The sequence below is a fragment of the Nakaseomyces glabratus genome, chromosome B, assembly GCF_010111755.1.
Source record: "Nakaseomyces glabratus chromosome B, complete sequence".
In the NCBI taxonomy this organism is placed as follows: Eukaryota; Fungi; Ascomycota; class Saccharomycetes; order Saccharomycetales; family Saccharomycetaceae; genus Nakaseomyces; species Nakaseomyces glabratus.
The window spans coordinates 24,650-37,476 of record NC_088952.1 but is presented as its reverse complement, the minus strand read 5'-3'; the positions used below and the strand labels follow the sequence as shown (position 1 = coordinate 37,476).

At 34.3% G+C, this 12,827-nt stretch overlaps 6 protein-coding genes across 6 annotated transcripts; 2 read left to right on the top strand and 4 right to left on the bottom strand.

Annotated features, from left to right (window-relative positions):
- Window positions 1-348: 348 nt before the first annotated feature.
- On the bottom strand, window positions 349-1,323 carry KAR4 (Kar4p; the record flags this gene model as incomplete). The annotated part of the gene is made up of 1 exon (XM_444990.1): window positions 349-1,323. The coding sequence occupies one exon, from the start codon at window positions 1,321-1,323 to the stop codon at window positions 349-351; it is 975 nt and encodes a 324-aa protein (XP_444990.1).
- Window positions 1,324-2,153: 830 nt separating this feature from the next.
- Window positions 2,154-2,963, bottom strand: GVI51_B00275 (uncharacterized protein; the record flags this gene model as incomplete). Its single annotated transcript, XM_444989.1, has 1 exon — window positions 2,154-2,963. One exon carries the CDS (start codon window positions 2,961-2,963, stop codon window positions 2,154-2,156), a length of 810 nt encoding a protein of 269 aa, XP_444989.1.
- A 2,688-nt stretch (window positions 2,964-5,651) lies between these two features.
- PRD1 (metalloendopeptidase) lies at window positions 5,652-7,883 on the bottom strand (the record flags this gene model as incomplete). The annotated part of the gene is made up of 1 exon (XM_444988.1): window positions 5,652-7,883. One exon carries the CDS (start codon window positions 7,881-7,883, stop codon window positions 5,652-5,654), a length of 2,232 nt encoding a protein of 743 aa, XP_444988.1.
- A 1,819-nt stretch (window positions 7,884-9,702) lies between these two features.
- On the top strand, window positions 9,703-9,969 carry MIC10 (Mic10p; the record flags this gene model as incomplete). Its single annotated transcript, XM_444987.2, has 1 exon — window positions 9,703-9,969. The coding sequence occupies one exon, from the start codon at window positions 9,703-9,705 to the stop codon at window positions 9,967-9,969; it is 267 nt and encodes an 88-aa protein (XP_444987.2).
- A 439-nt stretch (window positions 9,970-10,408) lies between these two features.
- On the bottom strand, window positions 10,409-10,774 carry ADF1 (Adf1p; the record flags this gene model as incomplete). Its single annotated transcript, XM_444986.1, has 1 exon — window positions 10,409-10,774. The coding sequence occupies one exon, from the start codon at window positions 10,772-10,774 to the stop codon at window positions 10,409-10,411; it is 366 nt and encodes a 121-aa protein (XP_444986.1).
- Window positions 10,775-11,282: 508 nt separating this feature from the next.
- On the top strand, window positions 11,283-12,296 carry KRR1 (ribosome biosynthesis protein KRR1; the record flags this gene model as incomplete). Its single annotated transcript, XM_444985.1, has 1 exon — window positions 11,283-12,296. One exon carries the CDS (start codon window positions 11,283-11,285, stop codon window positions 12,294-12,296), a length of 1,014 nt encoding a protein of 337 aa, XP_444985.1.
- Between the last annotated feature and the right edge of the window lie 531 nt (window positions 12,297-12,827).

Genomic DNA, 12,827 nt, shown 5'->3' with positions numbered 1-12,827 from the left:
GCAGAAAAACTACGGATCTGCTGCCTTTCGGAGTAAGAGGACTTTAAACATAAAGTCACTCTTCAATTCTAAAGACGAACTTATTCTCACTGACAGTTAATTTGGTGACTAACTTTTTCGTGTAGCTTTGGAAATCGTTAATTTGAGGTCTAACATGAAGCATTAAAAGATCAGACTTTCGTTTTAATTTAGAATAGCGTAACTAATACCCATGTTGTTTTCATATTAAAAAAACATCATAAGACATACTACTACAACTCTCAGCTAGTCGATTACAATACTAACACTAAGGTCATAGATTAACGTAGTATAAAATTAGAAGAAATACATCCAAGGTTCGTGTTTGTATTACTCGGCATTTCTGGTGATGGGGCTTTTTGGTCTCAAATTCTCAATTTCTTCTGTCGTTGGTATATTAGTACCAATCTGCTCGATATCGTGTTTGTATGTAGTTGCATTGAAATTGTTCAGCAATATATCTGGTGACATAATAACCCATCCTGGCCTAGTTCTAACTGGTATATTGGAGCCTGTTCTGGCAGGAATAATATGAAGTCTACGCGTCGATGAGGAAAAATTCTCAACGACTCTATACAAATGATCTGGAACTGCATTATTTTTTGTATCTTGAGTTTCAATAGTCATGTCTGTATCTATATTACAATGAATCAAATGCCCATCAGTTGATCTTCTAACGGTACCTGTTATACACATCCAACAATGCCATTGCATTCTTTCGATTAGTGTTGTGTCTTCTTGTTCAATCCCTGGAAAAAATGGCGAATTTTTGTCTATTGGTACAAACACCAATTCTTCACTTCTTCTAAATTTTTTTTCCCACTTCTCATTGTTCAGTAGATTTGCTAATTCCTGTATTTTGCGTGCGCTTCCCCATATAAATAAAAAGCCAGGTTTTGAAATTAATTTGTCCAATGGTAATTGCGTTAGTAGCGGATAAATGAATTGATTATCCGTCAGACAACCAAGCATTATGACATCAAATACCAATGCCTCCTTATTGATCCAATCATTCAATGTAGGTATCATCTTTTCAATATCGACTCTATATCCGTAGGCCTTCGAACTAATTTTAGCAATCTGTTGTTCTTTCAATTTGAAAAGCTTTTGCAATTTAGGGTAGCCTTCAACTGGATTTTCTACATTGCTAACAAATTTATGAGGTACCACGGAAGTATGAACATAGTTGCTGCTGTAATTATTTGAGAATGGAGACCTCACTGGCTTGAAATCTATTTGATTGTACATTGTCGGTTTAGGCTCTGAAAAGTTATCCTTATTGTTGTAAAGCTCATCTTCAATCATGTTTACTAATGTTTTATACTATTCTTTCTAGAAATGTATTGCGAAACAAGATTAAATGCTTCCAATTATATTAAGAATTTATAGAGCTTTTTATGATAATTGCCATATTTATACAAGATTAAATGGAAGATTTCAGACTTGTTTTAAAAATACGTTTTAAAATTTGAAACTTGACTATAATGCAACGTATTACAAGGTTACAAATCTGATACAGGAACAACCGCCGACATGAGTTTGAGACTGAAACAATTCTTTGTCCATGCCAACCTTAAAACTTCCGTATGACGTGCGAACATGTTATAAGTGCTAAATATAATCCATATTATGCTATGCTAATAATGTAAAATCAGAATAGTTATGACGGTAATGTTCTTGCATGAATGTTTAATTTTAAAATGATCTATATATAAGTACGTGCCATGTAAAAAAATTTATATATGGCATTTAGAGATATGCCAAATTCTTTGCAAACCTTTAATAGGAATGCTTAGTTACCATGAGTTGGAGCTATTTAAAAGAGCGACTCTAATTACTTCCTGAGCAATTCCGCTAACTCCTTATTATCCACTTTTGAATCAGTTGGAGACTGTGTTTCACCAAAAAATAGATGAGAAGACCAGATGATATGTTAAGTCCAATTTATAAAGTCTTATCACGGCAAACCACTAAGTGAGTGGTACTCAACAGGCGCTAGGTGAATGACCTTATTTTCTGAAATATGACTTAAGCGTAGCTGACAAGAGATTCTAGTCATTAGCCAGGCCAATGATAATTTGATTAATTTTTAGAATCTTCGAAGGGCAGTACTTTTTTTAAATGACTGATATCATCTAAAGGCCCACACTTCTTCCTCTCTCCAATTCTTCGATGACAGATTCTATCAATTCGTCGTCATCATCATCCTCCATTAATTCCACAGCGCTGTATTTTATCATATCCCAGCGCCTCCAAAATTCCATGGAATCTGTAAGATCAGGAGAATCATAGTTTAATTCCAAGTCATTCTTTGCATTAGTCAACCTGTATTTTAGAGACTGCAGACTTTTGATGTTTGATTCATCAAACTCTGTACATGAAGTGACTTCGGAATTGTATCCATCTTCTTCGCTCACCTCTACATCATCCTCAAAGCAAGAAGAATCATCAGAAGTCGATTGGAAAGAGCTGTCTGCACTATTTAAATTGTTTCCACCACTACGAAGATAATATGTCTTCGTTTCTGCAGTAGATGATGAGTCAACATATCTTGCCCAAACCTCATCGATTGACTGTACGATAAAATCAAAGCATCTCTCTCTGGCAACTATATCATCGCGTGGAACTTCTGGTGTACTAGATGCCATAGAAACTGGACTCTGTGGAATATCCTGAAAAAACACCTCATCTTCAACCCTTTTCTTGAATGGATCTGGAGTTGGACATGGTGTAATTGTACTAGATATATGGCTTGCACCATTACTATTACTATTGATCAGCATGTCCACTGTTCTTGGCGTGCTGACAGATTTGCGCTTCTTTAGCAAACCGGTAGCATAATGGTAATCCTCGTCATCACTTTCTTGTTCCAAAAATCTCACAGTCCCGTGAGTCTTCTTGTTGATAGTGAAATGACATGTGGAATTGTTTATGGAGAAAGCCATTGTTGTAAGTTTATTGATAAAAAAGCAGAATTGAAAAAACAAAAAAAATAATGACAAAAAAACCAATTGATCAATAAAGAAACCTCTATTATAATTATTAGATGCTTCAAAATTGAGAAATAACTGTATGCAAAAAAATAAGAATTTTAAGTTTCCCTTGTATTGTAATCCTTTTTTTATTCTAATCCTTTTTACCTTTTCTTATAGCTTTCAAAAAAATAAAGGAGTTTCCTTGGTTTTATCTTTTTGAAATAATAATGAAGAGTAGATTTAGTATAGTAATGTATCTCCAGATATCAGTTTTTGTATTATCAAATACACGAAATAACCTTATTGATATTAAGGTTAAATTAACTTCGATGTGAAATAAAACAAAAAATGACAAACACAATCTATCGATTTAACAAACAAATCGAACTAAGTCTTGAAACAAAAGAAACAATGATAAACCGTCAAATATACCTTTTAACGATCCAAAGTTCTATTCGTTTACCTCTTATAACAGCTGAGCGTTTCCTAAATTATTCTCTTCTTGAAAAAAGCTTAGAAGTAGAGAATTAAATAAGAAAAAAAATAAGATCGAAAAAATTATCTTTTTCCACCTTTAGAGTAAAAAACCAGTGTTAGAATAAAAAATAACCCGAAAAAAAAAGCAACAAACTAACGGTAGATGTTATACTAAAATAACCTTCTAGCGCTATGATAAAAAAAAACTAAAATTCTTGCAAATCCAGTTTAGTAATAAGCTCCTGCAAGTAGTATTATAATAATTTTTCCTTCTTGTTTCTTCTTAGTTAATTTTCTTTTTTTTTTTTTGGAAATATTAACACTCACAAAAATAATTAAAAAGAAAAGAAGAAAGATTAATAAATTAATAAAAATACTTTTTCTAATAGGAAAGCAAAACAACAAACAAAGATTTTAGAACAAAATGAAATTAGCTGTATGATCCTTCGTTGAGTAGTATCGAAAGAAGCGTGATGGTATCCCCGTATTTAAATATATGAAGGATGTACCAAAATTGGAGAAAATAATTTTCTTCGGTCTCTTCTAAAGGAGAAAAAAATTTGAAGAAAAAACTAAGAAGAACCAGAATAAAAAAAAGAGTCTAAGAAAACCAAGTACTAAAAGAGAAACTAAAATAGAAGTTGAAATCGAAAAAAACAAAAACCTCTCAAACTTAAAAAAAGATTCGACCGTAAAAAGTGAACAAAAAAAAGATTTTCCCAAAAAAAAAAAAAATTCGGCAAAAAACGAAAATTCTGGTCTCAGGATTGGATAACCAGGGATGAAAAAAGAGTTCTGTATTTATACTCGCGTCTGGAATGCCGCCTTTTTCAACGCGTGAAAAAAGATAAAACTCGATTTTGATTGGACAACCTCCATAAAACTAAGGAGGGTAACCCCGTTTTGGGTGAGGGTAACTCAAGTTGGACAAGTTTTTCTGCTGCTTTTGGAAAGCCATCGAAGTTACAGAATTGATAAGCTGGGTAAAAATTGAACTTTGCTAGCTGAGAAACTACCGTAGAATCTCGTTTTCTATCCTCGTCATCTATTTTCTCACTTTATCGTTCTTTCTAGAAGCTGCCAATAAGTGTGCAGAAAACATCGCACTGGCGCAGGTGGTGGACGGTGTTGCAAAATTCCAATAAGAAAGCAAGAGGCGTCGTAAAGACAAGGGCAGAAGACAGCTTTAACTAAGCTCTTCCTCTGAGCAAAAATGACTAAATGATATCTTAACTATGGCCAAGAGTCGACACCTACGGTAGTTTGTACGTTAAGTTTTCCTATTCTGGAAGAAACTTGCTTCTTAGTGCACATGTGCATTTGTTTGTAGGGAGGCAGGGAGGGAGTCGAGACAACCAGAGATGAGAGGGTAAATTCTTGTAGCCGGGTAACGTTTCCAACACACTGAAAAGGAGTCCAACCTTAGTATTGGGATACCCTTTGGGCGTCTACAAATGACTATTTTGGACACAATATGAGCTCTAACAAACGCAAAAAATCACACATATATAAAGGAGAGTGTACTACATATCTCTAGCTACTTTTCAGGTTCAAAACGGCTTAAAAACCACGCTAAAACAGTGATTCAATATGCTCATATGTGCGCAGAACGCCACCCAACCAAAACAACAAAAAATTTTCCCTCCCAAATTTAATGTTACCCGGAACATTGTTTCGAGAAAGCGGGGTAGCTAAAACTAAGTGTTTGCTGGTTTTTCTAATCGAGTAGGTTCGTACATTATGTTTTCCATCCTTAAGCTTGCTAGTATGCTTAGTTCGTAGCTTTTAGCTCTATACTAATTCTATAGTTATGGCCATTATATCAAATACAGAAAGAACCCGTTGCTCGATAGACTAAAACCGTTATCATAATATTTGGACGTCCGAGAAAAGATGGATTTTAAAATAGTGTATTAACTGATTCGCAATGAAAACGATATCAAATACATCTTTGAAGAAAATTTTCTGTTCAGAATCGTTTACTTCTAATTTCTGATGGCAAAAAAACGTTCTTGGCACATGTCATATTTTTATTAATAGATACTACAAGTTTATTAGATGAAATAGAGCATATAACCATAACATAATGTAAAAATATGTGGGAATGTCTTTTCAAAACATGCAAAGTTGTCTTAAAAAGACATCTATACTGCACAATATTTTTTTTATAATAGTATACCTCTAATGTAAACCCAATTCTTCCAGGAATGCATCCTTTGCAGGCTTTCTACCCAAGAACTCCTCCAAGTTATCGTCAATCTCGTATAAACCACCACGCGCTAGAACAATATCCCTATACTTGACACCAACCTCCGGATTCAATGGGTCTGCTTTGAATTTTGTGTAGTACATGTCAGTAGCAAAAACTTCCGCCCACATATAACCATAGTAACCTGCACTGTACGAGCCAGACATTATATGACCAAACGAGTTATAGCCGGTGGTTGGCTGGTCACCGTTAGAAATTAGACAGATCTTTTCTCTAAGGTCATTCCACAATTTTTTGATGTCCAATTTGTCTAACTCTTCAGCACTCATCATGTGAACCTTCATATCGAATAGGCCAAAATGTAGCTGTCTCAAAGCAAACAAAGCCCCATTGACATGCTTGGTTTTAATCAACGACTCTAACAGCTTGGTATCAATTTTTGCGTTATCCTTATAATTTTGTGATAATGATAGTAGCTCTTTTGTATTCCAAGTCCAAAATTCTAGCATTTGAGAGGGAGCTTCAACAAAATCCCAAGGTACAGCACCTGGACCATTGAATCTACCTATTCTATTGTTTCCAACTAAGTCATGAATACCATGCCCTAATTCATGGAAAAAGGTAGTAATTTCGCTATGCTTCAACAATGATGGTTTATCTTTGGTAGACTTGGAAAAGTTACATACCAAAGCGGTAATAGGATATGACCTAGTACCATTTGCACTTATATATGAGGATGACAAACCAAAGTTTGCTGCATGCCCATATTTACCGTCTCTTGGATGTAAATCGAAGAAGATCCAACCAACAAATTCTGGGTTTTCAGGAGTATCTAACTTCCATACTGCTAATTGTTTGACATCATCATGCCAAGTTTTCTTGTTTTCCTTGACTTCAACAAATTTTAGCTTCAAAAGCGTCTCGTAAATTTTCAACATACCATCAATTGTGGATTCCAAGGGATAGTATTCAGCAATTTTTTCCTCATCGACATTGAAATTCTCTTTTAGATATTTGTTGTCATAGTATCTGTGATCCCAAATATAATAATCACCATCATATACCATGTTGAATTCATTTTCAAATTCTTGTTTTTTCAAGTTCTTTAAGATATCCAGTTCCTTCTTGGCTGGGTCTTGAAGTTTCACAATCAGATCATTCACAAAGGACAGCACCGTATCCGCATTTTTTGCCATTTTAATATCCAAGTTATAGTTAGCATACGTATCATATCCTAGGACTAAGGCAAGTTCATTTCTCAATTTCAAAGTATCTTTAAACAAATGCTCGTTTTCGGGAACCTTATTCTGATCACCCATGAATGCCTTCATCCTGGTTTCAGGATTTTGAGCATTCTTCAACACAGGAAAAATATCAGGATACTTGTAAGTAACTTTTAATTTTTGAATTCCAAACTCATCGTTAACTTTTTCAAATTGTTCAATGACACTTTCTGGAACACCCTTCAACTCTTCAGCGGTAAACAATATATATTCCTTCTGTTCTCCTAAGTTTTTAGAGAATTTTAAACAATTGTCGGCTATTTTCTTTTTTATTTCTTTGACCTTTTCCAGCTTATCGGCAGGCAAATTTAAACCAGCCCTAACATAGTCCTTATGACATTTTTCAACAAATCGCCAAATTTCGAAATCTTCAAATTCATCCTTCTTATCCTTGATTTGATTCCAGATCAGATCGAATTGTTTAAATAAATCAACTCTAGAGCCAGATTCGATCTCGAAATCTTGCAATAGCATGGTAGCCTCCATAGACGCATCTCTAATTGTTTTATCTTCCGAAACATGTTGTAAAAAGGTGAGCTGATTTATCAATAGTTCGTTTTCATTTTCATGGTTGATGTAAGGTACAATTAGGTTTTCAATAGTAGGATTATCAATGGCGACTAAATCGTCATAGAACAATTTAGTGTTAGCAATAAATTCTTTAGTTTGTGATAGAATATCTTCTGGCTTGAACTCCCAGCTAGGTGGATACTGTGGTGGCGTCAAGCTCGGCATGTTAGTGAACCTAGTATTTGCTAATTGACTGTAGTTTCTAATGCTACTAGTGTAAGTATTATTCAAATGAATCCCTCTATAGCTGACAAATAATGGCAGTGCAATTAAGGCAAAGGTAGTTTTCTTGCTCCTAAATAGTGTGTTTCCAACTCTCCTTCCAATAATGGATAAGCTCCTAGAAAACATGAAGATCTAGACTATATACTCAGCCCAATCACTTAGCAATTGGAAAGTTAGACTACAAAACAGTGAGGTTTTCTTTTCAATGCGCAAAATTCAAGATGCCACCAGAAAACTGAGAGACAGAACCGGAACGAAATTAAAAAAATTAATGGAGCGAAAATTAAGGGCCAGTCGGCTTGTTGAAAAATCTCTTATATCACACTTATTTATCGACAATTGATATGCATGTATTCACTAGTTTCTGTACACAAGACTCATGCAAAATTTAGAGCCAACTAAAATACGAGCTTAAACAAGAAGTTGTCTTGATATACAATTGTGTCTTTTATTTCAATGCTACCAGCAATTTTTTTGTCTATTATATATAGAGTGAATGAACCCCATTGTATAACACACACGAAATTGAGAAGTTCTAACACCACTAGAGTATTAACGTAAATGAACTCACAAGAACACACACACTTATCAGAATGAAGTTCAGGTAATAGCCATTCTCCAACATTGACATCTTAGTAAGAGATTTCCCTTTTAATTAAAAAAAGTACTATCTCAATGTCTTCTCTTTTTGAAGAATAGTTACAAAGTACAAGAGTTTGACTATGCATAAATAAAAGCCAAATGAAAAAAAAATTAGCGATTCACTCTTACAAAAGCTATTAATTATGCTCAAAAAATGAGTACAGTTAATGTACTTATGCCATTTATTTGGTAGCAAATAGACGAAATTAATTCTCACAATAAACACGGCTCGAGTTAATACTATAAGAGAAAAGGCAGATTACTTAACTTTCCGTTGAGTGATTAATAAAAACCTAATCCAAGACTAAAAAACACTAGCATAAAAGGTACTTCAAGACCACAATTTGACGTATCTGCTAAAATTGAATACAGCACACCGCTCATAGACTACTATGAATTGTTTTTCAGTTATAGACCACTCCTCTGTACTTAGCCACGATTCCTCTCTATTTGGCTTAACCAATCACCTCCGCGAAATTTCTCCATCCAACCACCCCCCTGTAGTAGTATCTACATTCAGTTTCCTCCCTATTCTTTATCTCATTTCTCACTCTCTCACTATCCTGCCCTTTCTCGAGAATAAGTAGCAAGTTCAATTGCAAAGCGAAGTGAAAGCCCGTTAATTTGTGTTAATAGAATACACTAATTGTACTTTTTTAATATTTGAGTATCATTATTAGTGATACTCAATAGTATTTAACGTAAACTGATTAAAAACTTAAGAGAAATGATAAACTACCATGTTCAATGCCCATAATATAACAATCAACCAGTAAATATCTTGGTCATTCTATAACTCGATAAACCTCTATCGTAGTAAGCTGTGAATCATTTGTAGCTCTCTATACTCCACAACTGTATGGATGATAGTACTTACCATGCAAGACTTTTCGACGAAGTCGAGGATTGGATATCGTCACCAGCGAATGACTGTTGAAGTAAGGCTCAAACTAATTGGACTTTGGAATGAAAATGTAAAATCATCTTTGATATTTCTTCTCTGAACAAAACCCTTTCATTATAGACTACCTTTGCATTCAGCTTCTAATTGTAAAATTTAATAGTTCCCAGGCTTTTTGTATTCATTTCTATTTTCTTAACCTGTTGAAATACATATCTGATTACTGAAGCTAATTCGAAAACTGTTAATACTGTCAATTATTCATTTCATTTCCATTTTGGCAACTGTTTCAACCGGCATAATAACTGTCTACTGATTCCTGCCGATTTAGTCCTAAGTATAAGCTAACGAGATCCATCGCTATTTAATAACTCTGTCACTACAATCAATATTATACTAAACATGTCAAACAAAGAGGAAACAAAAGCAAAGACTGTTGACTACACACCTGTAAGATCCATTCTAAATGACAAATGGGATGTTGTCTTATCTAATATGATTGTTAAAATGGGCCTAGGCTTTGGAGTAGGTGTTGTTACTTCTGTGCTTTTCTTTAAGCGTCGCAGCTTCCCAGTATGGCTTGGTGTAGGCTTCGGTGCAGGTAGAGGCTATTCTGAAGGTGATGCTATCTTCCGTTCTACTGCAGGTTTGAGATCAGTGAAGGTTTAAGACAAAAGTAAAGGGCACCTGTACTCGGGACATGACCAACGATGATAGTATAATAGTTTCTTCTACTGATCATGAGTTACTTTGCATGATAGCTAATCCCGGCTATCTAGCCAGCGGCAACTTGGATCTAATGTGCAGAAAATACCTATATTGACATCGTGTTCTTTTCCAACTTGTAACCACCAGCTATCCATATTTATCGTTACGGGACAGTAAATTGAGGTATCCATCAGCTTGTGATACACTTCGATAACAGCATTTAATCAATATTATAATTTTTATATTCAAACTATCTATGTAATTAGACTAAACACAAAGAATAAATTTTACTTCTACGAATCCGGTATTAATAGAAAATGCCTATGCTGAAGCCCAGACGTTATTGAGATCCATCACAAATTAATTGTTAGGTCCATAGGCCATCAAGTAAGCGTATCAGTCACAGAGAAAAACCTGACATCAATTCTAGTTGTTTTAACATGTCTGAATTTGTTTCAGAGTTTATTTTTTCAATATGTTCTCGTACTTTCTTGTCTCTCTTTTGGTCTTTGACTAAACAGTTCATATCTAAAGCTGTTTGCCTTTTCTTAGGCTCTTCAGCAATTTTGTTATCATTCAGTTCCTGAATTATCTTTAATTCAGCAACATCTGCATCCTTGTTGAGTCTAGCAGTCAATATTTTAGATTTCTTTCTTTCAGATGCACTGATTTTATTAACACCAGTCTTTTTCGGTACAGAGCTCTTTGATCTCGAACTAAATGTTTTACTTGTCTTCGATGTTTTAGTGCTTTGTTTCTTGCTCATTATTGCTTAACTTTCAACAAACCAATATACCAATCTATTCACTAGCCGACTTGAAATAACAATATATTGCTAATTACTGATGTGTTTCAGCTTATTAAACGTGTCACTCTACCTAAATATTAAACACATTACAAATGTACATCCTTATGCTCATCGCATAAATTTCTTTTAATTAGATTTTCAATAGCATAATCTTGATTTTTTTTTTTCATTTTCTACATCGCTAACTCATCGCTTCTATTACCTTCCTGCGGATTTCTCGAGGACCTTGAACGTGGAAAATTTCAAAGTGACGAAAATTTTTCCAAGCTCATCGATTTTTTTAATAATATTATAGTCCTGAATATCTGTCTGTGCTATTGATCATAACCATAATTATCACATTAAGTATTAGAAATATATTATTGGAATATCTTTGTCTTTAAGATTCCAGTTTCTATTATACTGTGCTATTATTATCAGGTTATATTTACTTATTCAAAAAGTGTGAAATAGAGTGACTAAAACAATGGTCTCAACATACAATAAGGATAAACCATGGGATACTGAGGATATCGATAAATGGAAGATTGAAGAGTTCAAGCCAGAAGACAACAAGTCTGGACAACCATTTGCTGAAGAATCAAGCTTTATGACCTTGTTCCCCAAATACAGAGAAGCATATTTGAAGAGCATATGGAATGATGTTACCAGAGCATTGGATAAGCACCACATTGGATGTACATTAGATTTAGTTGAAGGTTCTATGACTGTTAAAACCACAAGAAAGACTTTTGATCCAGCAATAATTCTAAAGGCCAGGGATCTGATAAAACTTCTGGCAAGATCAGTGCCATTTCCACAGGCTGTGAAGATCCTTCAAGATGACATAGCCTGCGATGTTATCAAGATTGGTAATACAGTTGCTAACAAAGACAGATTTGTGAAGAGAAGACAGAGACTGGTGGGGCCTAATGGTAACACTTTAAAAGCACTTGAATTGTTGACAAAATGCTATATTCTAGTTCAAGGTAATACAGTCAGTGCTATGGGTCCATACAAAGGTTTGAAAGAAATACGTAGAGTTGTACTAGATTGCATGAAAAATGTCCATCCAATTTATCACATCAAAGAACTAATGATCAAAAGAGAATTAGCAAAGAGACCGGAACTCGCTAACGAGGATTGGTCCAGATTTTTGCCCATGTTCAAGAAAAGAAATGTTGCAAGAAAGAAACCAAGTAAAGTTAAGGCAGAAAAGAAGGTATACACTCCATTCCCACCTGCACAACTACCTAGAAAGGTTGATCTACAAATTGAAAGCGGTGAGTATTTCTTGAGTAAGAAAGAAAAAGAAATCAAAAAACTACATGAGCAAAGAGAAAAGCAAGCCGAGAAGCAAATTTTGAAGGATGAGGAAAGAAGGAAAGATTATATAGCTCCTAAGGAAGATGAATATAAAAGTAGCCACAAATCCACGAAAAAGAGGACAAGTAATGAAGACAAAGGCGACAAAGATTCAAAGAAAAGAAAGAGAGAATAAAGTAACCAGAGATTATGTATATTTAATAATGCATTGATTACAACTGCTATAGAGCATATAACACAAACCTCATAATTGATCATCTGAGCAAATCGGTTTATTATGTAATAATAGCTCTAATGCTTTTGAAACGTTTTTACTATGGTCGCCCATCTTTAAATTTAACCTAAGTAAAAGACTGCTTTGTCTATTAGGTACTCAGTTAATTGATATATGAGAATGAGCTAAGTGGTAAATCTAAATTCATAATTCGTAGTACCCTCAGTTCTAAATAACGTGTATACTCGAATTTAATAATTACTGTGTCCTTTTTAGTATGTCACAAGAGTGCACTTTATCATTTTCACCTTTAACAGACAGACGCGAATTTCTCAGATCCTCACTTTAGCTCATCTCGAATTGTAAATTTCAGAAAAAAGACGCGTCTCTAAAATGTGATACCGGGCAGACTTGAAACAAATGCACTTATCAAGGAAGATATATATTATCAGTAAAAGGATTTAATTGACAAACCGAACTACTAGCTGTTAA